At 45.0% G+C, this 27,856-nt stretch overlaps 1 protein-coding gene across 5 annotated transcripts in view; it reads left to right on the top strand.

Moving 5' to 3' along the window:
* The window catches only part of KLHL3 (kelch like family member 3), a 114,045-nt gene that overhangs the window by 41,316 nt on the left and 44,873 nt on the right, over nt 1–27,856 (top strand). For 4 of the 5 annotated variants that reach the window (XM_072841152.1, XM_072841151.1, XM_072841148.1 and 1 more), the window contains 2 exons: nt 5,902–6,064; nt 17,641–17,750. In XM_072841152.1, coding sequence (XP_072697253.1) covers nt 5,902–6,064; nt 17,641–17,750 — 273 coding nt within the window. The remainder of the gene's footprint in view (nt 1–5,901; nt 6,065–17,640; nt 17,751–27,856) is intronic. The other variant, XM_072841149.1, reaches the window with a different exon arrangement.

The raw sequence follows: 27,856 nt of genomic DNA, 5'->3' as shown, positions 1-27,856 counted from the left end.
GTGTCACCCCTAGGGCATAGAGTGCTCTTCCTCAGGCCTCGCCCCCCTGCAGGGTTCTGTTCCCATCTAGACCGAGGGCATAGGATGCAGTGAGTTCTGTTGCCAGAGAAGACACTTTCTGTGTCAGCCTCTGATCTGTGTTCCTTCTCCTCTAGCAGAGCCTCTCATGATGCCTCCCAATACCCTGCCTCAAGGGTCTGTTTTCATGATCGCACCCATTCTCTTAGGTGGTCCTGAGTCCCACGGTCTGCCTTCAAATCCTAGCTCCATCATTTTCTAGCTGCGAGACACTACGTAAATCACTTAACCTTTCTATGCCTTGGTGATTTCATCCTTACTATGGGTACAGTACAGCACCTCCTCTCAGGGGGTTGGTGTGAGGGTGCAGAGGCCCTGTCACCACAGGCACAGGGTCTGGGGGTAGAGACAGGTGGTCAAGCACATGGACTGCCCCCGCCTCTGCCTCCATTGTGGTAGGGCCAGGGTCGAGGTGCCCAGGACACCAGGAATGGCTGTCACGGCCTTGATGATGGTGGGCGGGGCCCACCTCCTGAAGGAAGACCAGCAGGTCAGGCTTTCCCCCTCTTCTGCGTTTCCGTGTGTCCTTTGGGGTAGGAGCCCGTTGGGGGGCCAGCGGCATGAGGAGGGGCCCAGCGGAGCCCTCAGGGACCTGTGTGCTGCTGGTGTCGGTGACATGTACTGTTTGTCTACCTTGTGCCCCCTCCCTTTAAAATGTGGTTTGGTGGGACTGCCCTGAGGCAAAACAACAGAAAGGGTTGGGAAGAGAGAGTTCAGATCAGAACATGGCTGCTTTCTCCTGCTGTGACAAACGTGAGGAGGCAGTGGCTCCCATGCTGTGGAGACGGCCTTTGTGGAGGGTTGGGGTACTAGGAGCCGGTGGAGGTGCTGGGGCCCCCAAGCCTGAGGAGCAACAGTCACAGGCTTGGGGCTTATTGAGCGGCTTGCAGAGGTCCACCCGCCACCCTGCTGGGCCACATGGCTGCCCGGGCCCTGGGTGCCGGCCTGGCCCTTCCGTGGAGGCGGAGTTAACTACCGTAGCGCTGTCACTTGATGTCCCTGGCCGGAAGCCAAGCATGTATCCTCCACTTCATGTGTATCATCTCATTTAACTTCATCACCTCACCAAACCAGTATTTGGACCAAAAATGGTCGCTCTTCTCTAGTCGAAGAAGCTAATGCTCCCAAGTACTTACGTAGGTAGCAGCACTGGGCTTTGAACCTGCTTACTCGTCTCCCTGTTTTCTCTCGATGTGGTGAACCTGAGTTTCTTGTTACATGAATGAATAATCGGAATTGTGACTTAAAGGCTCATAATAATTAATAATGACCAAAATGAACTTACCTGAGCCCTCCCTGTGCACCAGGTGCTCTGTTGATGGCCTCAAATGTATTCTCTCATTTGATTCTCATAACAGGCTTGGAAGGCAGAGCCACTATTGCCTTCATGTCACTGTTGAAGCGACAGTGCACAGAGAGGTTAAGCCCTTTGCCTTTAGTCACATGGCCAATAAATGGAGAAGTCAAGATTCTGAGTGACACTTTTCATCACAGTGCTAGTTTGCTAGCTCTCTTGTTCATCTACACACTGTCCTCCCTCCTTCCTTCTCTCTCAAACTTTCTCTTCCCTCCCCCACTTTCTTTCTTCTTTTTTCAACATATTTCTATTAAATAATGTTTCTGTGCCAGGCCTCATGCCTGGTGTTGGCAGAGACAAACCCACTGCATGGCTGGGGCTGGGGCCTCTCGCCGGGCCCTCTGGTTGGTGGTCTCCTTTCCTCCCTCCCTCTAGGCCTGGCCCTGCCTCCCTGAGATTCCAGGAGTAGGTGCTTTCCGAGGCAGGGCATTTCCTTTTGTTTTTGTCAGAGGAAACAAACTCCGTGACGGGATATCCTCTGCTGTGTTTTCATGTTATCCAAGGGAGAGAAAAAAACAAAACGGGGCCTGCCCGTGAAAAATGGAGGGGAGGCAATTTGCAAGCTGGAGGGAAACCCGTAAACTCTCTACTGAGGGTCGTTCCACAGCTCATTTTCCAGAGCTAAAATGCCGGGATGGCAGGAGACAAGCTAAAAGCTTTTTGACCTCAAGCCATCGCGTATCCCTGTGGTGGTTCCAGCTAGCAGCTCTTCCAGTCTCGGCCTCCTCCTTCCAGGGGCCAAACAGGGCTGTCCTGGTGATCCCACCAAGCTGAGGACCTGAGCTTGGCCTCTTGTTCACCGCCTGTTACGCTGCCCCTCAAGGGAGTCGAGTTGCACGCGAGATAAGAGAAGAGGAAATCCTCCAAAAGCCCTTGTTGATGTGGGAGAGGGAAGTGCGGACAGCTCCCTTATGGATGTTTTGCTCTCTTTTCTTTCACAGCCTCAGAGGGTCTGTGTCTCTTCCCATTGCACGCAGCCCCCAGAACCCCAGCGGGTGGGGCCCCAAGTTTTCCCTGAGACGCAGAGTTTGAGCAGTGATAGACCTTCCAGCCTTCAGACTTTGCCCTCAGCTTTCTTCACGCCTTCCTGTATGAAGCAAGTAGTGGGAAGAAAAGGCCCTTTGACTCATAGCTAATCACAGCATAAGATCAAAGAGAGGGAAGGAGCAATTAGAGAAACCACAAGCCCCTGTTCATTTGAAGCCATCTTGGGAATGCTTTTGGGCAGGAGTGGACCTAAACAGGATGGGGGGCTGTTGAAAGGTGGAAAACCTTATAATTTTTGCCTGCTGAGTGTGTTTTGTGAACAGTAGGGAAAAGCTATGTGGGTAGCTCCATCTGTGGAAGTTTTAAAAACTGGAAGTATAACCTGAGGAATATGTTCAGGAAATATTTATTATTTAATTTATTCGGCTATTTGTCATGGGCTTGAGAATTTAAGGACCAAACTGTGCCGCTGTCTTTGCAGTGAAAAAGAGGGCAAAGGGGAAGGGGCTATTTGTCCCTGGTGTGCTGTCATCTGGGCCTGGCTAGGAATACCATCTGGGGGTGGGCTGTACTCTCAGAAACCCTCCTCTCTGGGGCTTAAAGGGCTGCTGTCCCATTCCTGCCTCTTCTCAGCTTGACCTTTTTGGGACTTGGCCTACCACTGAGTACAGTGCATGCTGGACAACATTTGATTATTCCTCCCCACCAGGGGTTTGTAGGTATCTGGTTACCTTTCACTATCTGATGGTAACAGACACCCATGGGAGGATGGAGAGGATGCAGTTGGAACACACTGTGGTCTTGGTACTCCTGGTCCCTAGCATGGTCAGTCACCCCAGTTTGCCCAGGACTGAGGGGGCTCTCCTGGGACAGAGGGCTTTCAGTGCTCAAACTGGCAAAGTCTTAGCAAGCCAGGATGATCGGTTAACGTATGGCCCTAACTATAGAGTGTGTAGCTAGCGCTGGTCAAAGGGTTATCATAAAGGTCATTTGGGGTTTAAAACACAGCTTTCCGTTCCTGGTGTGTATTCAGCAAGAATGGTTAATGGTTGTCTACCTAACTAGCAGGCAGAGACTAATCTGGTCCTTGAATCTGTTTGGCTAGTCTGAGCAAGCTCACAGGTTAATTGAGGTTCCCAGTTTATGGCTGCTTAGTGGGGTTGGTGGCTGCCTAGTGGGGATGGAGCTCAGATGGTCAGATTTGGAGCTATCTTATGGCCTAAAACTCCCAAAAGTGGGCATTTTTTTTTTCTCCTTCTCTGAAATGAACCAATGGCTTAAAAAAATATTAAGGACATGATGTAAATTTACTGTTGGGAACACAGGAGAGTGGAAGAGAAAAGGGAGAGGAGCATGCTTTATAGAACTTGAAAGTCTCAGCTGTGTGAGGGAGGAAGTTAAACTCCTAGGATGGAAGTGATTGCCTTGTGGAGAGTAGGCACTTAGCTTGGGAGTAGGACTACTGGTGGGGAGGCTCTTGGTGGTTTCTGCAGGTGGGCAGGGATGAGGAAAAGTGACTAGTTACCCAAGTTTTAACACTGAAAGTCCTGTGTCCTCAGTCCAAAGAAAACTTAGCTGCTTATCCTAGTGGAGGGACAAGGCCCAAGAATGGGCGGTGGGGCAGGTTTTTTGGCCTCACTTGATTGAGGCATTCAGCTATGTGTTGGGAGAAAGTCAGGGTCTAGAATTTAAATCGCTTGATAAAAAAGACTTTTATAGTGTTCTGAATCAAGAAAATGATATATCTGTAGCCCATGTCTTCTTGGGCAAGCCGTTGTGGATGAGAACAGCTGGAGTCTAGCTGGCCCAGATGCTCTCTCTGGGAGCCAGGAGAGCAGCTGAGAGCAAAGGCCTGGGATGCGGGGGTTGTTTTGAAGTGAAATAGTTGCTGGGGGTCCTGAGCTAAGCTTCAAATAAATCTGTAATGCTCTGTGATCTTCTTAATTTCTTTTTGGAAAGTCACTCTCAGAATGTTTATTCTTTCCCTAGGGTAGGAGTGGGAGGGAGCAGAATTGGGGTCTAGTAGGACTGTGCTATCTCTTCTGGATTTTTGATCCAGGGGTCAGGCTTTAGCAGCTGTAGGAAAGTCCTCCAGAAACTAGAGTGGAGTTGGACGTCTGAGCACCCATCTGCCCTGCTCAAGCCAGTCTTTCCTGGATTTTAGGAAAAACACATGCACACACACCTGAGCAGGGAACTATTTCTGTTTTCCAAGATATAGTGTAAATACCCCTGTGTTCTGTGACCTTTTAAAGAGAAACATCTCTCTCCTTTTTCTGAGCATGTTCCTTGAGATGTTCCTTACACTTAATCTGTGAGATGGGAGAGAATACAGTGCTATTGCCTGAGTCTTGAGGGATTTGAGGGTCATTCTTTTGTTCCAGTAGATTGTAAGCTCTGTAAGAGCAGAGGTCTGGCTTACTGCATTTACCACTAAACCCCAGAGCCTAGACCAGTACCTGGCACACAAATGCTTAGTAATTAAGTAGTGAAGGCAATAGTGGACAATTTAGTAAGCACCTGAGTGAAAATGTTTCGTTACTACAGAGAAGTGCTTTCTGAAACTTGGCTATACATTAAAAACCGAGGAGCTTTAGAAACACATCACTGTCCAGACCATGCCTCATACCTATTAACTTAAAATCTTTGGGGCTGAGACCCAGGCATAAGTATCTAAAAAATTCTCCAGGGGTGATTCATTGTGCAGCCAAGTAGGAGACCCCATCTGTGTTGGTCTGCTTGGGCAGCCATAACAGAAGACCACACAATGGGTTAAACAACAGAAATATGTTTTCCTCCTAGTTTTGAAAATTAGAAGTTCAAGATCAAAGTTCCAGTTGATTCAGTTGGTGAGACTCTTCCTGGCTTTCAGAAGGTCACTTTCTCCCTGTGTCATTACATTGGAGAGAGAGAGAGAGAGAGAGAGAGAGAGCATGTGCACTTTGGTGTCTCTTTCTCTTCTTATAAGGGCCCCATCTTTATGACCTCATTTAACCTTTATCACCTCTTCATAGGCCCAATCTACAGTCATGTTGGGGTTAGGGTTTCAGCATACAAATTGGGGGAGGAGGGAACAAACATTCAGTCCGTAAGGGGCCTGTTACCCAGAGTATGGTTCCTGGGCCAGCAGCTACAGGCATCTCCTGGATGTTCGTTAGAAACACAGGCCCCACGTTAGGTCTATTGACTCAGAATTTTAATAAGATCCCCAGAAATTTCATGTACACATTAGTGATTGGGAGGCACTGCTGTGGAATGTGGGGATACAAAGAATCTGTTGGTGCTTCTGGTCCGTGAAGTGGAAAGTTAGGGGAAATAAGGCTTGGCTGTCCTGGTGGAAGTTCAAACTTAGTTGGATAGGCAGGGGAGAGCCATGCAAGGACCTTGAGTGTGGGAGTGGTATGACTGGAACAGTGCTCTAGTGGGGTGAAGCCCTACTGAAGGAGTCTGGTGTCTCAGCATGTCATCTTCTCCTCCAGGTGCTGCTACCGGCAGCCAGCCTGCTGCAGCTCATGGATGTTCGGCAGAACTGCTGTGACTTTCTGCAGTCTCAGTTGCATCCCACCAATTGCTTGGGCATCCGCGCATTTGCAGATGTGCACACCTGCACCGACCTTCTTCAGCAGGCCAATGCTTATGCAGGTAACGGGGGGTTAGGGGGGCTCTACCCCTTCTAAGCTTATGGATTTAATCACCTGGTCTGCAGTAGACTCCTCACCTGTGGTGAGAAGTGCACTCTCCCACGAAACAGTTGTAATTTAGTTGGAGAGACAAGACATGTGGCAAGATAATTAATAATAGAAGAGTTCCATTCATAGCCAAGTGGAATAGGATTAATTGCCAGACTGATGGTACAGACAGTCGTTTTCATGGGAGAAGAGGAAGGAGGTCTGAGAAAACTTTGTAGAGGGAGGAGTCATTTGAGCTAGGTCTTGACATAAATCTTTATTGTTGTTTAAGAAAATTTCTTTTTTTGATCCACATATTCTATTTTATAGATTTTAAAATCTATTCTAGATTTTAGAAGTCAAATAGTACTGCATGTCTTCTGATGCTAAGCCAGTAAGCCAGAGACCCCTGCCCTGCCTTTCCACACCACGTCTTCTTCTGTAGGCCCAGTTACCTCCAGTTCTGAAAGAATTAAAGTGCAGGTTCTGATTTCACGAAAAGCTACTTCATCTACTCTTTACCTTAATTTATCTAAATAAAATGTTCATATCACTCTTTTGGATTTATTAGTTTGAAATATATCTGTTGACTTTTCACAGAAGTACAAGATTGACGTTCATAGATTTTCCCTCATGTATACACACTCTTCCTCCTTTTTAATCTCCTAATACCATTTCTACAACTGAGCTGAGTTATAGATTATAATTAGTTCTTTTTCAATCAGAAATTTTTTTGTTTTAAATCAGAAAGGTGGTTGATAATTGCCTTTTCATGCTGGAAATTTATTCAGTTTATAATCTCAGACATTAGAAAACATCTAAAGAATGCTAATTAATACTAAATTAAGGGTAGCAGAGTCAGTACTAGGCATAGACTATGAGATCACATTGTGCTCCTTCATTGAGGAGTACATTTATTCAACAATGGCTTGATTGCTTACTGCTAAACACTTTTTAGGTGCCAGAGAAATCATAGAAAACTAAACAATTGAAGTCTCTGCTCTCCTGAAAAAGAAAATTGCCCTTTTCTTTTTTATAATGAGTGTTCCTACCACCAATTCTTGTAAGGCAGATTTTTATAAGAATTGAACAGTAACTGTTCATCAGATAATGTGCTGATTCCAGTTTGTTTCTCTGCTGAAGTTTATCCTCCTCTTATTTTAATGGGATTTGGGGAGGGAGTGGAGAGATGGACATGAATGTTTAGTCCACCACATTTAGCTGGAAAGAAATCTTCAATTTTTTAAAAAAAAGATTTTATCTGTTTATTTTAGAGAGAGAACACGAGCAGGGGGAGGAGCAGTAGGGGAGGGAGAGAATATTCAGCAGATTCCGCCCTGAGTGCAGAGCGCAATGACCCTGAGATCATGACCTGAGCTGAAACCAAGAGTTGGATGCTTAACAAACTGAGCCATCCAGGGGCCCCAGAAGTCTTCATTGATATATATCGACCTGAGGACAAAGAAAGATCATGAATGGCCCAGGTAATGGGTCTAGTTTTTTTTTTTTAAGATTTATTTATTTATTCATGAGAGAGAGAGAGAGAGAGAGAGAGGCAGAGACACAGGAGGAGGGAGAAGCAGGCTCCATGCCCGGAGTCCGACATGGGACTTGATCCCGGGACCCCAGGATCGTGCCCTGAGCCAAAGGCAGGCACCAAACTGCTGAGCCACCCAGGGATCCCTGGGGTCTAGTTATTTTAAACAATAAATTCAGGCATGGTCCCCTCCTTCCCTCGCAGTAAAGCTTCTCCTTCTTCCCCCTGCCTGTACAGATACTGTCTTTCTTCTCTTCTGTGTCTCCTGTCCAGCTCATGTCTGGAAATGAGCCGAGGGCCTGCTGGCTGTCCACCTGCCAGCTCCCTGTGCTGTGTTAGTGCCTTATCCACAAGGCACTGAGCATGTGCTTTATTTCTTGGAATTCTTGTGTTCTCTTATCAGTTCCCAGACCCCAAGAGCCTCCATAGACTCTCATTTCCCCTTGAAGTCTGTTTTGGACCCAAATGGGACCAGTTGTTAAGATGATGATTTTTGTGAAGGACATTCCCCAGTTGCCCCAATTCTGAATTATGCTGACTCTTCCTGACTCTGAACCTTGACTTTCTTCTTTCTCTGCTGCCCCTTCTATGCCTTTTTTCCCTTCCTATCCCTCACTCTACTTTTTTCTCAAGAGGTCCTTTCTATCCAGCCTTTGAAGAGGTCACTTTCTTGAGGGATGTGCTCAGGCTTTGCTTCAGCAGGAGCCAAGAGCTTAGCTGAGGCCCAGGTCAGATTGTGAACATCTGCTGGTATGGGGGCAAAGGGAGAGTACTTAGATGCCAGGAATTCTCTCTCTTCCCTGTCCTGCCCCTAGCCTTCTCCTTCTGCATAGTGTGTGTGCATGCATGTAGAGTTTTGTGTTTTGTAGTTGCTGATGCAGTTTTCTGAGGTTTGGGCTATGGACTGAAACCCCAACTTTGACAAGGCTCCCTGCTTCTTCTAGCCTGGATTCCCCACACTTTCACAATCTGTGTCTTCTCCCTTTGGCCGTTTCACTATCTGATGGTGACAGACACCCACAGGAGGATGGAGAGTATGTAGTTGGAACACACTGTGGTCTTGGTATTACCTGGTCCTGATGCTGTCACAGGGATTGAGTGCCGTCAGTGTTGTGGGTGTGTGCATACACAGGTGTGTATACAGACATCCTGATGAATTATTTTTAGTTGGCATTTATTGAGCTGTCACTATGGTGACAGCTTACCCTGTGGTAAGCACTTTATGCACATCATTTCATTTAATGCATGCAGCAGCTAAGGAAATTAAAGCACAGAGAAGTGAAGTAATTGGTTGAGGTCACACAGCTGATAGAGACAGAGGCAGTGTTCAAACCCAGATAGCGTTGACTCCAGAGCCAGTGTTTATAACTACTACATTATTTGACGTCCAGGCTCCATTTGGACATAAAGTGGCCCTGCAGATTGGTAACCAATGAGTATTGGTGCCTAGAGTTGACATTTTTCATTGGAAGTGTGAGCCTGGAAGATGGAACCATGTAGTCACCAAATCCCAGCAACTAGACCCTGTAGACAGATGATCAATTCTCTGCTAGACTTGGCTTGTTTAGTCATCTTTGGGTGGGGAAGTGAGAAGTAGGGGTCTTCAAATGGGGCACCTGGGTGGCTTAGTCAGTTAAGCTTCTGATTCTTGATTTTGGCTCAGGTCATGATCTCAGGGTTGTGGGATAGAGCTCTGTGTCAGATTCCATGCTCAGTGGGAAGTCTCCTAGAGATTCTCTCCCTCTCCCTCTCCCCCCCCTTCCCCATGCCCTCTCTCTCTCAAATAATAAATAAATAAATCTTAAGAAAGTCTGGGATGCCTGGGTGGCTCAGTGGTTGAGCGCATCTGCCTTCGGCTCAGGGCATGATCCCGGGGTCCTGGGATCAAGTTCTGCATCGGGCTTCCTGAGAGGAGCCTGCTTCTCCCTCTGCCTGTGTCTCTGCCTCTCTCTGTGTGTCTCTCATGAATAAATAAATAAAATCTTTTAAAAAAAATCTTAGAAAAATCTTGCAATATATTCCGAATACCCTTCCATGTTAGCAGATACATTGCCATACCGTTATTATTGAAACCAATTTCTTCAGTCAAATTCAACTTATACTCATAATAAAAAAAATTCAAACGGTACATAAAGTTATAAAATGCGAAGTTAACCTTCTCCCAGGCCTTCTCTCTGGAGGGGACTATCTTGGGTAACCCTAGGGAATATATATATTATGCTTTTTAGCATACCTAAATAGAAGCATTCTATACTCATTGTACTTTTCTTAATATAAAATCCTGGAGTTCTTTCCAGACCCTTGTGCATGGCTGTATCTTATTCATTTTCTCTGCTGCATCTTATTGAGGAACTATATAGTTTATTTAACTAGTCTTCAATTGATGGACATTGTTGTTACCAATTTTTTCTTTTATAGAAAATGCTTGAGTGAGACTTATGCATGTTTTGGAGTACACGCAAGTGTGTAAGCAGTAGTACAACTGTATTTGTGGAGTATCATCTTAGTCGCATAAAGTAGCTCAAAGAGAGTGCATTAAAAAAATGATAGTGCCAAATTGTTCTCAAAAAATTTTTTAGGGTGAGCTCTTGCCTTCTGCTAAGTTGTCAGCCCTCTGGTGAAGGCGTTCAGGGGTAGACACAGGACAACTCTGAGAGCACCACCTCTCTCCGCCCAGCTGCCTGTTTGGTTTCCTGTTTGGAACAGCTCTGTCTCTTCCTGCTGTGGCAGTCCCCTTTGCTTCCTCTGAGTCCAGGTTCCCCCTCAAGGTGATGCCTCTAGATTTTGGTATGATACTTTATTCTGAGGTGAGGGAGGGTTGTCCCATGTTTAGAAGCTGACTGCTTAGACCCTTGCCTCCATTTGTTGGGTAGCTAGTGGCTGGGAAAGGGACCCTGGCCTTCTGTGCAGCCTCTTTCTTATACCTCATTATTATTTCCAGAACCGCTTAATCTTTAACCTCATCGGCCAGGGCCGAGGTTTATGGGGACTCAGTTGCTTGATAATTGAGCAGCCATTTACTGGGCCATCAACAGAGCTGGTTGGGAGGGATGTTAATGGGACCCCATTAATGAAATGGCAGTTAAAATTCTTTGGCCATGTTGTTTACATCAGGCTGCCAAAGCTGAGCTGAAAACCTTTTAGCCATGGGATGGAAAAGTCATTGGATTTCACGTGTTCATGGGGAGAAATAGCCTTCTTTTGACTGAGTCATTTGAGATCATGGAATGAAGTGATTGAATTAAAGGCAGCAAAAAAATGTTGACAAATCATTTAAAAAACATGAGCCTCTGACTCAGTGAGGGTTATCTTGTGAAATTGCTTCCTCCAACTTGGCATCATGAAATGATGACAATGACAGTAATGATGATTGTAGGAGTTCTTACCATTTCGGAATGCGTGCTAGGTGCCGGGCATGATGGCACAATTCCATAGATATTACTTCATTTTGACCACGTGGCTGTGAGAGGTAGTTACTATTTTTCTGACTTATAGATGAATAAATTGAAATGCCAGAAAGCTTTAGTAAGTTGCCCAAGATCACATGGTTCGTGAGTGGCAATACTGGGATTCACAGTGAGGTTGCCTGATACCGGAGCTTGTGCTCTGAGCCCACTACTTATTTTCACACCCACCCAGGCTGGTACAGCTTCTCTGTCTGGGGCGGTTGCCTCACTCCTGCCTCCCTCTAGTTTTTTGCTTCTAACTCAAAGGTGGCAAATGAAGCAGTAGTGCAAGATGTAGCTAGTTTTGGGAGAACAAGGTTCTTTTAGGAAACTTCCCTTATCCTTCTATTCTCTGGGTAACAGGGAACTCCGTGTGTTGAATCAATAACTGTGAACTGCACAGTTTTGATGTAGTTCCTTGTGTGGGTGTGCGTATGTATGTGTGTGTGTGTGTGTGCATGTGTGTTAGAAAGGGGGAATTAAGTCACCTGGGAAAGAGAACTCATATTCCACCATTCCCAGGGAGGGGAGAGGTAGTAATATTTAGAGTATAAGGGCTAGTGGCCATGACCTTTGTGGGAAATGGTCAAGGTAGAGCTCTTTTACTTTCTGTGAGACTTTTCCCTGGAGCAGGGAAACGGTGGGCCCTGAAAGCCAAACCCTGATTCAGGAAAGCTTACTTCTGCCCTCCAAAAATAGGGCAGTAGGGGACAGAGAGATGTAAAGCAATTCCATTTGATTGTTTTACCTCCTAAAATGTTTTGATCCTGTTTGTGTGTCCACCTGTGTCAGCTAGTCATTCCTTGGGCAAGTGTGGGTGTAGTGGGGAGTGGGGAGGGTGGTGACCAGTGGTTCAAGTCAGAACTACTCATTCCTATTCCCTGGGGCTGCTGGCTCAGGGAATAATGGGGTTCGTTTCTTCTGTGCAGGTCAGAGAAGGCGTAGATGGGTTTTCACTTCCATTTGTTCTGGGCTTGTAGTTTAGATGACTTGATTAGAGGCTTAGTTTATTTCATCCCATCAAGAGGGAGGAATGGGTTGGGATTAATTTGGGAGATTGCCCAAGCCCTAGGCACTCCTGAAGAATGGGCAGGGACGTGCAGTACATGCAGATGTGCTGGACACAGAATTCAGTTTCAAGCAAGACAAAAGGTGCAGACCCTGCTCACCTGGCATTTGTGGTCCCAGTAGGAAAGAAAGACCTCACATGATAAAACAACCTGGTTAGGGCTATGATAATTTATTATTTTTTTGTTTTGTTTTGAGTTCTTTGGAAGCATAAGAATATCACTTCATCTAGCCTGATGGGCAGAAAGATTAGGGAAAAAAATCTCATTTCAGAGGTAAGGTCTAAAATTTGAACCCTGAACTGACGCCAGAGTGTTTAGAACGATACTCTTGTAAGGCTTTGTTTTGTTTTTAAAGAAAGATTTTTAGATTCCTCTTTTCTTTGTCTCTCTGCAATAGCAACCCTAAGAATGATTCTTAGGGTGCTCTGACACCTATATTGAATTTTACTACAATGGCATGGTTAGGACAAATTATCATCATCTTGGGGACTAGGAATGTTTGTTGTCATCCTAAAGCCTTGGTATTTAAAATCCCGGCTTTACCACTTACGGCTGTAAGTGTGCGATCCTAAGCGCATGGCTAAATAGCTTTCAAAGCTTCCATTTCTTGATTTGAACAATGGGGATATTGATACCTCAGCAGGGTTTTGGGGAGAAGTGCATGCCACAGTACATGTAGAATGCCCACACGACGGGAGCTACTCTGAGGACATGCCCTCGGCTCTCTCCAGGTCTGCTTCCTTGAAAAGATGCAGCTGCGCCCCTGGAGCAGGCCTGTTCTCATCCTCTTAGCTTTGGGAAGATGTGTGTGTGTTGCTTGATGGGGAAAGGACATCAGGTTATCTGGTGTCCCCTGCCTCCCTCCATAATCTCTCATCTACACAGACAGGAACAGACATACAAAACTTGGAACGTAAGCCATGTGTATTACTTATGGTAAAGGCTGGTTAATTATGACTCTTAACCAAAAGCCTAAGTGACTGTTCCTCCCTTTCCCTCACCCATTCTCATTCTTCTTTAAGGAAAATGAAGGAAAAAGACCAGAAGAGTTAGAATTTATTATTGGAGAGCTCGTTTCTAAAGAGCTAGCCCATGGTGAGAAGACAATGTGCTCCCTGTCCCCCACAATCTAGCCTGCTTGGCTCTCCATTGTTATCTCCTGGAGCCTGGCACAGTTTTTTCAGTAAACATGTTAGATGAGTGAAGATACAGCCTAGGCTCTAGCTAGACTGGGCTGTTGCCGTTTCCTGGACAGTCCCTGAATTTTCCAGCTTCCATACTGTAAATTATACCTGGAGTGCCTCTCCCACTTGTGGCCCTGTGGATTTGGAGTTGGAGTTATTGGTGCCTTGTCTTACCCTCTTAAAAACCTCGTAGGCATCAACTCTGCTTTCTTTATTTTTGAAGAAACACTGCATCTGGCACATTATGCATACGTTCTTGAACACTTGCAGTGATCTCAGTAAATGTGAGTTACTTGTATTTGCTAATTTAATGCTCATACACCTTTATGAAATAGGTACTATTTAGCCCCATTTGACAGATAAGAAATTGGATCATATAGCACTGGAGAGTTTGTTGATGGAATTAAAGTGGGTCTCTAAAGCCTTTGGGGTCCGCAGCTTTATCCACAGGACCTGCAGTCCTAAGGCATATCTCTGATGCACTGGAAAAGCTTCTCTGTTGAACAGTGCTGCCCACAGAACTGGACTTTGTGAAGCAGGAACATGGACTGATGTAATAGTCATCCTTCATTTCTAAAGAGTTTCTTAAAGATCTCAAAATGGCCTCATCTGTATACATATTATCGTCTCTGAGCTTCAAAAGAACCTTGAGACCTACATCAGCTATTACAGTCCCATTTTATAGATGATGAAGTCGAAGCCTGGAAAGAAGTGACCGTAAGAGGTGGAGTTAGGGCTCAAACCCAGAGACCTCCTCACACTTAGCCAAGGCTCCTGATTGTATTCTCCTTTATTTTTCATTTATTTTTAAAGATCTTATTTTATTTATTCATCACACATACACACACACACACACACACACACACACACACACACACAGAGGCAGAGACACAGGCAGAGGGAGAAGCAGGCTCCATGCAGGGAGCCTGATGTGGGACTCAATCCTGGATCCCAGGATCATGCCCTGAGCCGAAGGCAGACACTCAGCCTCTGAGCCACCCAGGCATCCCTGTATTTTCCTTTAATATGGCAAAGAAAAGCAAAGAAAGAATCCACAAACAAGTGTTAAAGCTAGAAGATTCTCAGGGAAGTATCTTCTGGGAGCAGAGGTGTTCCTTTCTGGGAAGCAGCTGGGAGGAGGGCTGACTTGAATACAAAGTCTGCTGGGGAATCTATGTTTCCCAGGAGATCAAGTTGGCTAGAGCATCCTAGCTTGCTTTCCTATCTTGTCATTTCTGAGCATCAGTAACAGAAAAGGGGGGTTGATCCCCAGGCCATGGGCACTCAATTCTGTCTCCTCAGATAGCAGGGGATGGGAAGGAGTTTCCCTCTTTGCTGCCTTTCATTGTGTTTCCTGCTCATTCTCTCCAAATCTCCTGGGTCCCTGCATGGGGAGCCGCTGCCCTCTCCCTCCCAGCTGCCCCCTCCTTACCAGCTACTGTTTCCTGGAAGGATTTCTGGAAGGGTTTCAGTGGGAAGTTCCAGATGGGCACAGCAGCAGCCCACTTCAGGAAGAAGGGACCTAAATTCAAATTCTGTGGTGCCCCAAAGTGGGGGAGATGGGGAACTGTGGGGGTTGACTGTTTCCTACCTCGATTGATCTTTGAGAATCTCTGGTTTGTTCACCAAACCACCTAGAATACACATCACTGTGCTTCATCTTCCTTTGCAAAATCCTAGCCCATCTACCTTCGGCTTTATGAGCTTTGTGGAAGTACTTTTCATATCCCAGGTTTTAACTTCTTAACTCCTCCTATTCCCTTCATTCTTTTCTCTCCTCCAAATGTCAGGGTTTTGGTCAGCCAAAGATACAGCAGGAAGCCTGTGTGTGGCTCTGGGCCACAGGAGTGTTGGTGCTGCTTTGCCTGGCTCTCCTGCTGAGCTCAGCGTTGGCAGGTCTGCAGAGTCTTGATGTCTTGTATTTTGTCTTGCTGTGGTGGCTGCTTTTCCTCTCCCCTATTTCTGTTGTTGCCAGCAGATGGAGGTCTCTGGTCCAAAGACTTCTTGGACCACAAAGGGCATGTAGGGAAAATCATGTTGCTTTCTTGGGCTTCCAGGCCAAGAATGAATTCCCATCACCCAAAGGAGATTGTTCACTTGCTTTTATTTAAAAAGTTTTAGGAATGGAAACACCTGGGTGGCTGAGTGGCTGAGTATCTGCCTTCGGCTCAGGGCATGATCCTGGAGTCCCAGGATCGAGTCCACATTAGGCTCCCTGCCGGGAGCGTGCTTCTCCCTCTGCCTATGTCTCTGCCCCTCTCTCTCTCTCATGAATAAATAAATAAAATCTAAAAAAAAAAATTTTAGGAATGGATAATTTAAAAATAATATTGTATAGTCTTAAATATTAAGGAACTCTTTTGAGAGTCTAACTTAAAATCTAACTTAAAAAAAAAAGGTTTTTAAAATTAATTTATTTGAGAGAGAGAGTGAGAGAGCACAAGTAGGGTGAGGGGTAGAGGGAGAAGCAGATTCCTCACTGAGCAGGGAGCCTGATGCAGGGCTCAGTCCCAGGACCCTGAGATCATGACCTGAGCTGAAGGCAGATGCCTAACGGACTGAGCCACCCAGGCACACCCTAAGATCAAAGCTTTAATTAAAGGCTTTTTCCTCTTGATGTACAGAGAAGCAAGACTAGCATTACTTTATGGCATTTGCCTCCCTTCATAAAGGATCTCCCTTTAAAATTTTTTTTCTATGTCCAGACATTCCTGAGCTTCTTGATGGACAGGCCTTAATTGTGAGCTCAGTAATCTCACTGTGCCAGTGGGGAGCAGGTGGGGAGCCCTTTTGGTCCAGTGAAAGATGGACAAGATTTTTTATAACTGGATCTCAGAGTAAAACACTAACATTTGGAGGCTCTGGATGAAGGGTGTATATGAGAATTCTTTGGATTTGAAATTATTTCAACATAAAGTTTGAAATGGTATTTTTAAGGAATGATTTAAATCTTGGTTTGGCTTTCAGGAAGCCAATGAATGTGAGAGCAGAGCTGAGTATGGTCTGACTTCCCTTTTCATTGTGCAGGTGCAGCCGAACTGGTATGTCCCGGGGCACGGAGGGGCTGGTCAGACCACTAGGGGGTAGCCTACAGTGGGAACTGGAAGGTGAAGCCTCTAGAATTATCCAAAAAGACACAAGGCCAGAGAGGAGCCACCAAAGAAAGAAGAGTGGGAACCCATAGCCTGGAAGGAGGGCAAGGAACATAGATGCTCCTGGGGGCAGTGGGGCAGAGCCATGAGAGGCCTGAGGAAGGAGCCCGGTCTGGGGCACGGGACCCTGTGATCTCCAGAACCTGCTGCACCAGGAATTGTCAGCTCCTGAGCCACTGTACCTTGGCATAGCTTGCAAAAATGCCCATCACAGCATGAGAGTGAAGCAAGAGGAGCTATTGTAGCTCTATTTCATAGGTGGATAATGAGACCTAGGGAGGTGGTGCCATTGCCTCAGGGTCACAACTTGCAAATGGCAGAGTCAGCATTTGAGTCTAGTTTCCCTCTTTCTGAAATGTACACTCCTTTACTGACCTTTCACTGTCTCTACCATCACAGGATGGTGGCCTGGGCAAATGTCAGGGTAGGGATTATACTTGGAATTTCCCTTGCATGAACATCTGGCCTGTGTGTTTTGTCTCATTCTAGGTGTCTCCCAGTTGCCCTCCATCTTAATGGTTTCCACTGGTCTGCCTGTCATGGACCATTGCTAGCTGTCGTGGGGCCAGCTCTGTTGCTTCTGTGCCTGGACACATGCTTAGTTGGGCTTCTTTGTGAATCAGAGACCGTGGTAGGCTTGACTTTGGACCCAAAAGGATGATGCCTCCCGCCAGCCTTCAAATGTTGACTTAGTACCAGAACCCCCAGAGACTTCCAGCCACACAGCAGTTCTGACCCACTTTTGTTTGGCTGAGCTGCAGGGGGCACCATCTGCAAATCTGCCAGCTTGTGCCTTGAGGGGAAATGAGCTCAATTAAGTAGGCAGGTCCCAGTGAGGCTTTTCTGCAATGCCATTATTAATTGCATGGAGCATGGAAAAAATATAACCTCACATCTCTCTGCCCCATTTTCATCTCTGTCGATGTTCAGGATGGAGGATCACACAGAGGGATTTCTTTGCTGCCAAACTAAGAGGCTAGTTTCCCTTCAACCAGGATGTGCTTTCTCTTTGCCTCTCTGTCCTTTTTCCTCATGCCCACCCCTAGAGTCCCCAGGACTTCATTGTGAGCTTCACCGATTACCATGGCCACAGAAGGGCAGGAGTTGTGACTTTGTTTTCTGAACTTCAGCCTTTTTTTTTTTTTTTTTTTTTTTGAGCAGAGCAGCACTTTCCAGAGGTGATGCTGGGGGAAGAATTTCTTAGCCTAAGTCTGGACCAGGTGTGCAGCTTGATATCCAGTGACAAGCTGACCGTTTCTTCAGAGGAAAAGGTATGGCATGCCCCTTTGGTGAAGCAGGAGCCTCTCACACGGGAGGTAGATGAGAGGGATTTGTGGTTCAGTGAGGCTGTTTCTCTTTTTCACCAGAAAAAAAAAGCTTATTTTTTCTCCTTTTAAATAATTAGAAAAAGGCCTTCTGGCCCATGACCACTACCTTTGCTATCTGGACTCTTTAGGAAGAAATAATGCTGCTGCTGCTGATGGCAACAAAACTGCCTCCATCAACTGGATGTTGACAGTTTGCCAAGGACTCTGCTAAGTGCCCTGTTCTCTGCATTTTAATCAACCTTCATCACAGCTCTGGAAGAAGCAGGCATGGCTCTTGTCCCCACATTACAGATGAGGAAAAGTAACTTGGAGGAGTTAATTAGCTTGTCTGAGGTCACTCAGCTGGTCACTGCAGAGCTATGGTCTACCTGTCACCTGGTCTTAGCCACTGTCCCACATGGCCTTTTGTGAGTATCGTTGAGCATTTAAGCCAGAGCCGACCTTTGGGGAACATCTATTCTAATAGGGGATTGGAACTTCTACTGTTGAGGAAACTGAGGCCCGGAGGAGTGATAGGATCTACTGAAGGTCACACAGTGAGTGGCCATGGCGAAACTAGAACTGGGTCTCCTGATACCTAGTTCCCTACCTCACTGACTACATACCACTTCTTTGGTGCTGTTGGCTTGACTTCTGCCCACTGCTTTAGCCGACCCGTGAGTGCTGATCTGTCCTACCTCTAGGTCTTCCTTTTTGCTGATTCCTGCTTGGATTATCCTTCCCTTCCAGCTCCACCTGGTTGAATTCTAAACCAGTTCCTATTCCCCTTCTACCAGGAAGAACTTCTGTACTCCAAGACATGTCATCTACTATGCTGAAAAATAACAAAAACTTTGGTGTTGGCCAGTAGGGTCCAAATCTCATCTCTAGTATTTACAAATTAGTTGGTGACCTTGGGTGAGATAGATTGCTTCTTCATCTGTTCCCTCATGTATAAGGTGAGGATAGTAATAGGGCATATTCCACAGGGTAGTTGTGGGATACAGTTAAATGGGATAAAGTGTGTAAAATGCCTGGTGTCATACCTGGTACTTAGAAGGTGCTCATTCAGTGTTAGCTGAGTTGTTTATTGATCATGCATCTGGAATTTATTCCTTTCTCCTCTGTGTTCTAGGATAAATCACCTTGTTCTGCTTTCTATTGCAGTTAGTTTTGATCCCATTCTACCTCCTCCATTCAACTGAGAGTTCCCTGTTGGTAGCAGCCACATCTTGTTATTCTCTGCATCCTCAGAGATGCTCAATAAGTGCTTCTTCGATTGTCTTAGTCCACTCATAGTGTACAAGCTTGAAGTCCTTTTCTGAGGAAATATTTAAGGAAAAGCCTTTGAGAAGGTTCTTACATTGGAGATGAGTGTCCAAAGCCACATATCTAGAGAATAGGGTGGAATCACAAGCCCCTGCCTGTCGTCCTGCAAAAGTTTGATCAAGAAGTAAAGCAGTTGAAAAAAAAAAAAAAGAAGTAAAGCAGTTGTTGATTGGAATCATGGGCTGCCCCAAGAATTCAGAGGGATTTCCAGAAGGTGACTGGCCCAACAAGCTGGATTGTCCCTTAGGCCCAAAGAGCCTCCTTCTTCCATTAACTGATGTGAGATATCACCTACGGGATAAAGAATGCCTCTGGCTAGGCCATGGGCCCCTTCCTTTCCCGGCCTCAGCAGCAAAGACTTGCTCACTTCTTGTCAAGCCTGTTTAATGTCTCCTCTGGATTGTGCTACCAAATTGGCACAATTTGAAAGAATGAACTAGTTAGTTGGTTGACCCTGCAGTTGTTGGTACTGTTGGCCAGTTTGGGCCCTGCTTGAGTGTGTCCTCAGGTATAGTCTGAAGAAATGTAAAAAGCTGTATAAGCAGCATGATTTGCATCAACTTTGTGGGTATTTGGGTTGAGGTGGGAAGCCCTGCTACCTTTAACTCCTGCTGGCCCATCCCACTCTGAGATCATAGTAAGCATTCTTCAGGTGAGGGCTTATCTGTGCTTGCTGTGTCAGGGTGGTGGTGGAGGCAGGTTGTTAGTAGTAGGGAGAGGCGTTTTTGTGCTCTGGAAACCACTGGGGCTTTGAACTCAGGAAGGCCTGTTTCCATGCTGGACTTAATGCTTACTGGCTCCGTGGTTTTCAGAAGTCACTGGTCTCTTTGATCCTTCATTTTCTTCCATGTAATATGGGCATACTAAGAGTACCTCCCTTATAGAGTTAGGAGGATCACAGATACTGGGTGTGAAAAATCAAATGTAGTGTTCAGCAGGTGGTAATAAATGGCAGCTGTCATTGTCATTACCATACTCTTCTGTTTTGAGGCACCACTGACAATGGTAAATGGTATCAGTTTTGCTGCTGATAATGGAGAATAAGCCATGGAGTTATTGCATCTTTCCATAAGCAAAGAAGTCTGATATTAAATCTACATGCTTAGGACATGGTCTTTAGTGGCTCTCATTCATTCATATGCTTACACAGGAGTTGCTTGCTATGTGTAATTGGTGTTTAGAATGTAGGTATTTTTCACGTTCAAATTATTTGTAACTTCAGAGTTATGTGGTGCTTTCCATAAAGTAGATTACTGATGATCTTGATCCCTTTGATACCTTTAAGATTGGCAGTATATAGTTTTCTTTTTTTTAAAGCTGTATTTTTAAGTAACCTCTGAACCCATGCTTTAACTCACAACCCCAAGATCAAGAGTCACATGCTCTACCAGCTAAGCCAGCCTGGCACTGCTAAGATTGACAGTATAATTTTGAGGCTTATCAAAGAACAGTGGGGTTTGGCCTGAGTTTTCTATTTCTAGTTTTATTTCCCCTTAATTGATTACAAATTGCTGGAAGCTTTTCACAATTAGATGTTTGTTGCTTGGCTGCTAGCTCTTTAGGCTTTGAAAATTCTGTGATATGTTCCAAGAGATTTGGTGATTTCCACTTCCCTTAGTTATATTTCATAACAGGTAATCAATCTCTTGTATGTGCAATAGCCTTTTCTTTCAATATTGCATTGTAGTGAATTTATTGGAATATATTTGAAGTAATATCAGGGATCTTAATTTAAGCCAAAATTGAACTTCATTTAATGTTAATATTTGCTGGGGCACCTGGGTGGCTCAGTCAGTTAAGCATTTGATCTTGATCTTAGCTTGGGTTTCAATCTCAGGGTCATGAGTTCAAGCCCTTCATTGGGCTTCACGCTGAGTGTGGAGCCTACATTAAAAACAAAACGAAATACAAAAAACAAAATCTGCAGAAAACTAAACTGCACAAATAATCGTATATATATTCAGCTAAATCCATACTTGAACGGCAAATCAGCTTCATTATGACTTCATTTCCTAAAGCCCACAGATTTCTTTCAACATATATTAAAAAATGCAGCCAGATTTCAGATATTAAAATGTGAAAAAGCCAAGCATCTTAACAGGGAGGAAATATGGTATTTTAGTAATGAGGATTATAAGTGGCTGTGGCTGTGGCTAGGCCCAGGCAGTTTGCTTGTCAAGGAGTTTGAAAGTAGAGGTTCTGTGTGTGGAGTGGCTGAGTTCCAATACAGTGTCCACTGCTTTACTGGGCTGAGTGACTTTGGGCCAGTTATCTGTCTCACACTAGAAAGTATGCACCATATACAGTCATGGATTTTTCTGTCTTATGGTCACTTATGGTCAGAGTGGTATTGGTAACAGGTTCATGGTAGACACATTAAAAAAAACCAATTTATTGAATGAATAAGAGAACTTCTCTACATCTTAGTTTTCTCATATGTAAAAGGTGGATAATGAGAGTAGAGTATATCTATCTTATGGAGTTGTTCTGAGGATGAAATCAGATGACACGTAAAAAGTCCTTAGCCCCCAGGAAGTGTTCATTCCTGTAGGATATGATTATTGCTGCTATTATTACTGCCACTATACTTCTGCTATTCTTACTACTGCTCACTGTTGACTGGGGGCATTTCTCAAGGGGACAAATGAGGCATTTTCTAGAGCCTGAGTTAGTCTGGATGGTTGTGTGACCTCAGCCTGGTGCCTAGCACGGGCAAATTGGGAGTAGCCTCTTGTTCCCCAACGTTCTCAGCCCTCTTGGCCCCATCAGGACTTCTCCCAGGGCTCAGATACTGATCTTCCTCCAACACCACTTGCCATTGCCCAGGCCTTATGTTCTCCACTAGCCGCAAGCTCTTTAAGGATACGAGGGTGCCTTCACCATCTTTGTGTCATGCACAGTCCCTGACACAAAGTCCCTAGTGGTTCTGTGGAGGGTGCTGAACAGATATGCCCTGAGGGAGTGAATGGGCAGCCTGGTGCTGGACGCTGTCCCGAGCCAGCTGAGGTTATGGGAATAAATTTTCACATTTTTCCAGAGAATAAGGACAAAAGTGGGAACTAGAGGTCAGAGGAGACATGGATCCCTGCCATTTTCTCTCCTGTTTTTCCTTTGTGTAGTTTCAGTTTTAAAATTCCTGTTATTTGAGGGGAGGACAAAAGGACCTGGGAGGAGTTACAGAATCATGAGTCCTTTGGGTAGGACCCCTCCCCACTATGACCCCTGACCATCTCCCCTTCCCAATGGTAGAGCAGAGGCACACCAGAGTAAGCCCTTCACATTCTCCTGTTTCTTCCACAGAGGAGGTGTCTTGGGTCACAGCTCTGCCTGTGAGCAGATTGTCTGTTTAGTGTGTTCATCTTTGAGACCCAGAGTTTGGCTCTCACCATGGACAGCTTCTGTGACCCAGGGGTGGGCAGACTAAGCAACCCTCCAGGACAGACCCACTCTAAGGAGAAGAGTGATGACTCTCAAGTTGTAGTGCAGGTTTGCCACTGAATTGCTGGTTAATAGACTTCTGAATCTTTGCTTTCTTAGCTGGTATTTATGTTTCTACTACTCAAGAATTCTGTGCCCTTCTTTTGAAACACTGTTGAAGTTTTCAGAGTGAGTAGTAATGGGGAAATGGCCCACAGTTTAGATACAGGTCAGGAAGACATTGGTTAGGTCTCTTAAAAAATTATAGTGTCAGGTGTGTGTTATAATGAGCACTACCGCTTACTTTCTGTAAGATTACATATTTAATGTGCTGTTGCCTCCTAAGCCTGTAATTAGAAGCCAAATACTGGTATCTTCTGAAAGGGATTGGGTCCTTGTCTCCCAGAATCATTGATATTGCATGCCCTCCTGTCTGAACTCTTAGCCTTTCCAGCCAGTGATAGGTGGAGGATGCTGGCTGGAGCTCCTTGGCTACTGGTTTAGATTTGAGTGCTTGCTGCCCAGGTATCATCCAGTGATTGAGCAGGTGCATCCTGCTGCCTTGCCTGAGCTGTTGGAAGCCCCACCTTACTATGAGGTCAGTAGTCAGAGTTGCCAGCTTTTCAGCTTGCAAACAGCCATCTGGCCTGGTCCCTGGTCACAGCATTACTCCTTTTACTATCCTCCTTTGGAAAGTGCAATTCGGTAAGCATCTAGGAGCAGAATAGCACAGCACTATGACCAAAAATCTCCCTTGATTGGCCACCATTCTCCAGTACATTTCATACATCATTTTCCCCCCCCAAAGTGACATTTGTATTGAAGTAAGTTCACAGGGACATGAACAAATAAAAAGTGTGCAGGTCAACTTTCTGCAAAGTGAAATACCCTCCTACCTAGCACATACATCAAGAAATAGAACCCTTTTCCCATCACTGCCTCCCACCCCAAGAAGCATAACTACCCATTCTAACTTCTCATGGATTAGTTTTGCCAGCTTTTTAACCTTACATAAATGAAATGCTGGGCTGTGTATGCTTTGCATGTGATTTCTTTTGCCCAGCATGCTATTCGGCAGATCATTTCTCTTTCTACACAAAGTCCCAAGTCAGAGATTATTGTCCCCATTTTGCAGAGGAGGAAACTAATGTGCTTTGACAATAAATAGCTTTGTAATATGAAGCTAACTGCATCTGCCTGCCAGGCCCCTGCTCTCTATGAACACATGCGCACACCCTGACGGGGAGACGGAAGTGAGTGACACTCAGGACCATTAAGAGCTCGCAGTCTGGATACAAAGCATATCCTTATGTGGCTGAGAGAAGTAGTTGCCTGTAGTCAAAGTTCAAGGAAAGCACTCTCGAGTATTTTATTGTTAGGTGGGGAAGACCTCATAAAAAAAGGGAATATTTGAGCTAAAAATCAGAGAATAAGAGGATTTTGGAAAGCCATCATGGTTGAAGGGATCATAGGACTATAGACGTAGAAGTTTGGAATACCTTATTTTACTTGGGGGAGTGGTAAGCAATGTGATGAGAGCCCAGGGTCTTTGGTAGGGGTGGTGGGAGAAGAGGCTGGAAATGGAATAGGTTGGGGGGTGAGGACTTTTTTTTTCTGTAGGTCAGTATTTACTCCACTGTGTGCCATAAAGCTTCAGTGTTTATGAGATACTCTCAAGTCCGACACATTTAGGAGACAGTGGCTAAACATGGGAACCAGGTTAAGAAACTGAAGGTCGTCAGAGCTTTTATATGTTAATGAGCTTTATAAATGGCTCAAGGAGATGTGGGGGTATGTATGTATGATACATGCTCCAGGCTCATTTACTCCCAGAACCTCTTTTACTATAGAATGTCTGCTGCCCCTGATATTCTGAGGACCACATGATGGAGGCTGATTTTCTTTGGTTGCCCTAAATATTCTGTCATTTATTTTACCTGTTGATTTTCCTTTTTTTGCAGTTCTTTCCATTAGTGATATATAATTTTTGATTATGAGACCATCTTCAGAAGATGTTTTGTCCATGGGAGTCTGGGTTGCCCTGGGCTGTGGAAGTGCCCTAGGGCACTCTAGGGCAGGTTTACTGGTTTAGAAACTGTTTCTATATTCCTTTTTGTCTTGAGTATCCTCTGCGCTATCTGGATAATGTCACATCAGAACCCAGATCTGTATGTGGTGTGAGCCTGGGGTTCTGATTTCATGAAGATACGGTTTTTAACTTCCCTGCCTCCAGGAGATGGTGAGCTCCCCTCCCCCGCCTTTCCCTCGCAGATGGATGGAGTTTGTCTAGTCCCAGTATATGGGACGGCAGGTGAATAATGCTGTCCACGGGGAGCCTGTGGCATAGACATTCTCCCTGATAAGACACCAGCTTCCTGATCCAGACGCCATTCTACCTAGTAATGGCCTTAGCTTCCATTCAGCTGTCAGACTTGCTTTCCTTCTCATTTAAAGCACCCAGGCACTTCCCTCTTTCTTTTTACTACGACTCAAAGCTTTATTTTTTGCTAATATGTCACTTTTTACGTGTTTGGAGCTGTAGGGGAAGATTCCTTCCAACTCTGCTCCATCTGCCATATTGACTGCAAGGCATTCTCTTTTTTTTTTTTTTAATTTATTTTTTTATTGGTGTTCAATTTACTAACATACAGAATAACACCCAGTGCCCGTCACCCATTCACTCCCACCCCCCGCCCTCCTCCCCTTCTACCACCCCTAGTTCGTTTCCCAGAGTTAGCAGTCTTTACGTTCTGTCTCCCTTTCTGATATTTCCCACACATTTCTTCTCCCTTCCCTTATTTTCCCTTTCACTATTATTTATATTCCCCAAATGAATGAGAACATATAATGTTTGTCCTTCTCCGACTGACTTACTTCACTCAGCATAATACCCTCCAGTTCCATCCACGTTGAAGCAAATGGTGGGTATTTGTCATTTCTAATAGCTGAGTAATATTCCATTGTATACATAAACCACATCTTCTTTATCCATTCATCTTTCGTTGGACACCGAGGCTCCTTCCACAGTTTGGCTATCGTGGCCATTGCTGCTAGAAACATCGGGGTGCAGGTGTCCCGGCGTTTCATTGCATTTGTATCTTTGGGGTAAATCCCCAACAGTGCAATTGCTGGGTCGTAGGGCAGGTCTATTTTTAACTGTTTGAGGAACCTCCACACAGTTTTCCAGAGTGGCTGCACCAGTTCACATTCCCACCAACAGTGTAAGAGGGTTCCCTTTTCTCCGCATCCTCTCCAACATTTGTGGTTTCCTGCCTTGTTAATTTTCCCCATTCTCACTGGTGTGAGGTGGTATCTCATTGTAGTTTTGATTTGTATTTCCCTGATGGCAAGTGATGCAGAGCATTTTCTCATATGCATGTTGGCCATGTCTATGTCTTCCTCTGTGAGATTTCTGTTCATGTCTTTTGCCCATTTCATGATTGGATTGTTTGTTTCTTTGGTGTTGAGTTTAATAAGTTCTTTATAGATCTTGGAAACTAGCTGCAAGGCATTCTCAATCCCTGTGTCACACTCCATTCATTTGTAGGATTAGTGCCTTGAAATAGTCTTTCAGCTTGCAGGCATTCCTCTCAAACCATGGTGCTTCAGTCCTTCTCCTTCACAGAATCAGACTGGGTGTCTTTATCCTACATAGGCAGCAGCGGAAGGCTGAACAATTCCCAGCAAGGCAATACCACCGTTTTAGTTTTGTCATCACTTTTGTTGTTTATATGAAGTCACATATTTGGCAATATGCTGTCCTAGGAGGAGAACCATACACTCAATCATTCTCACTTTGACTAACTTATTCATTTTCTCAGTATATATTTATTGAGTACTATGTGGCTGATAGCATGTTATTCACATGAGAGACATTGGTGAACAGATCAACATAAGATCCCTGCCTTTGTGGAACTTAAAGTCACATGAGGGAGACAGATTTTATTAAAAATATACAGAAATAAATAGGTTTTATCAAATATGTACAGAAATAAATATAGAGTTACAAACTATGAATGAAATGTGTTACGGACATAGAGTGGAATGAAAGCCAGTGGTTCTCGTTTCAGCTCTATTACCAATTAGCTGCATAATGTTTGGGCAGACCATTTCCCCACTGTCTGCCTTGCTTTTCTCTTATATGAGTGACTCTGGCTGCTTCCCAGGGCTCTTGTGAGTCTGAGATGAAGCAACTACACAAAGGAGCTGTTAAGTGCCCTATAAAATCTTAGGATGATGGGACTGTCAGAAAGATGAGTGCAGCTGAGTAGGTTTTCTATAGTCGGGGGAGCCTTCAGACCAGGAAATCTCCCAGCCAGTGTTATGCTAGTAAATATTTAACAACTGGCTCTGCAAAAAAACTTCTGAAAGCCCTGATTTGTTTGCTGATTCATTTGCTAATTTCCATGGTGTAAATACTTCCATCAAGGCTGATTTCAAACTACCAGTGTAATGTCACTAAACACCAAGATGGGAAGGAACTTGCACAATGAGCTCCAGCTCCATCCAGTACCTCACTGTTCCCAACAGTCCCTTGTGTGGGCATAGGACAGAAAGCAGGAGTATGATTCACAAAAGTCCTGCTAAGCTTCAGTTTAAGAAATGACAAGCATTCTTTTCTAGTAGTGCTGTCTTCTTGATTGAAAATCCTGGCAGTGGGCAGCCCTGGTGGCTCAGCAGTTTAGCACCACCTTCGGCCCAGGGCCTGATCCTGGAGACCTGGGATCGAGTCCCACATTGGGTTCCCTGCATGGAGTCTCCCTCTGCCTGTGTCTCTGCCTCTCTCTCTCTGTGTTTCTCATGAATAAATAAAATCTTAAAAAAAAATCCTGGCAGTGAATGCTTGGATGCTATTGGCTCAATCCCTGGGAAGGAAGAGTATCTAGCAGGGGAATGTCCTAAGAGCACATGTGTATGTGTGTGTGTGTGTGTGTGTTTAATTATGATTATGGTTGTTGGAATGTAGTTTCCCAAGTCATTGGGCTGCCCAGGTTTTCCAGCTTATTGTGCCTCTGAGATGTAATATTGCACAATGTTAGAACTTGGGTTTTGGAGTTAGAGGTGGGTTCACATCCCAGATCCACTACTTCCTGGCAGTATGACCTTGGATAGTAAGCTCTCTGAGGTTGTTTCACATCTATAAAATGTGAACAATGATATGTATTTCACAGGATTTTTGGGTGAGTTAAATGGCATCATGCATGTAAAATGCATAGTACAGTGTCTGCTGTTCTTAAAATCAGCATTTCTCAAATCTTTAACAAATTAAGTCCATGTTTTGGAAAAAAAACTAGTTTTTTTCCCTGATCTTGTCAAAATTGGCT

The sequence above is a fragment of the Canis lupus genome, chromosome 10 (assembly GCF_048164855.1).
Source record: "Canis lupus baileyi chromosome 10, mCanLup2.hap1, whole genome shotgun sequence".
NCBI lineage: Eukaryota > Metazoa > Chordata > Mammalia > Carnivora > Canidae > Canis > Canis lupus.
Note: the sequence above shows the minus strand (reverse complement) of the source record. Positions and strands in the feature narration are given on the sequence as shown.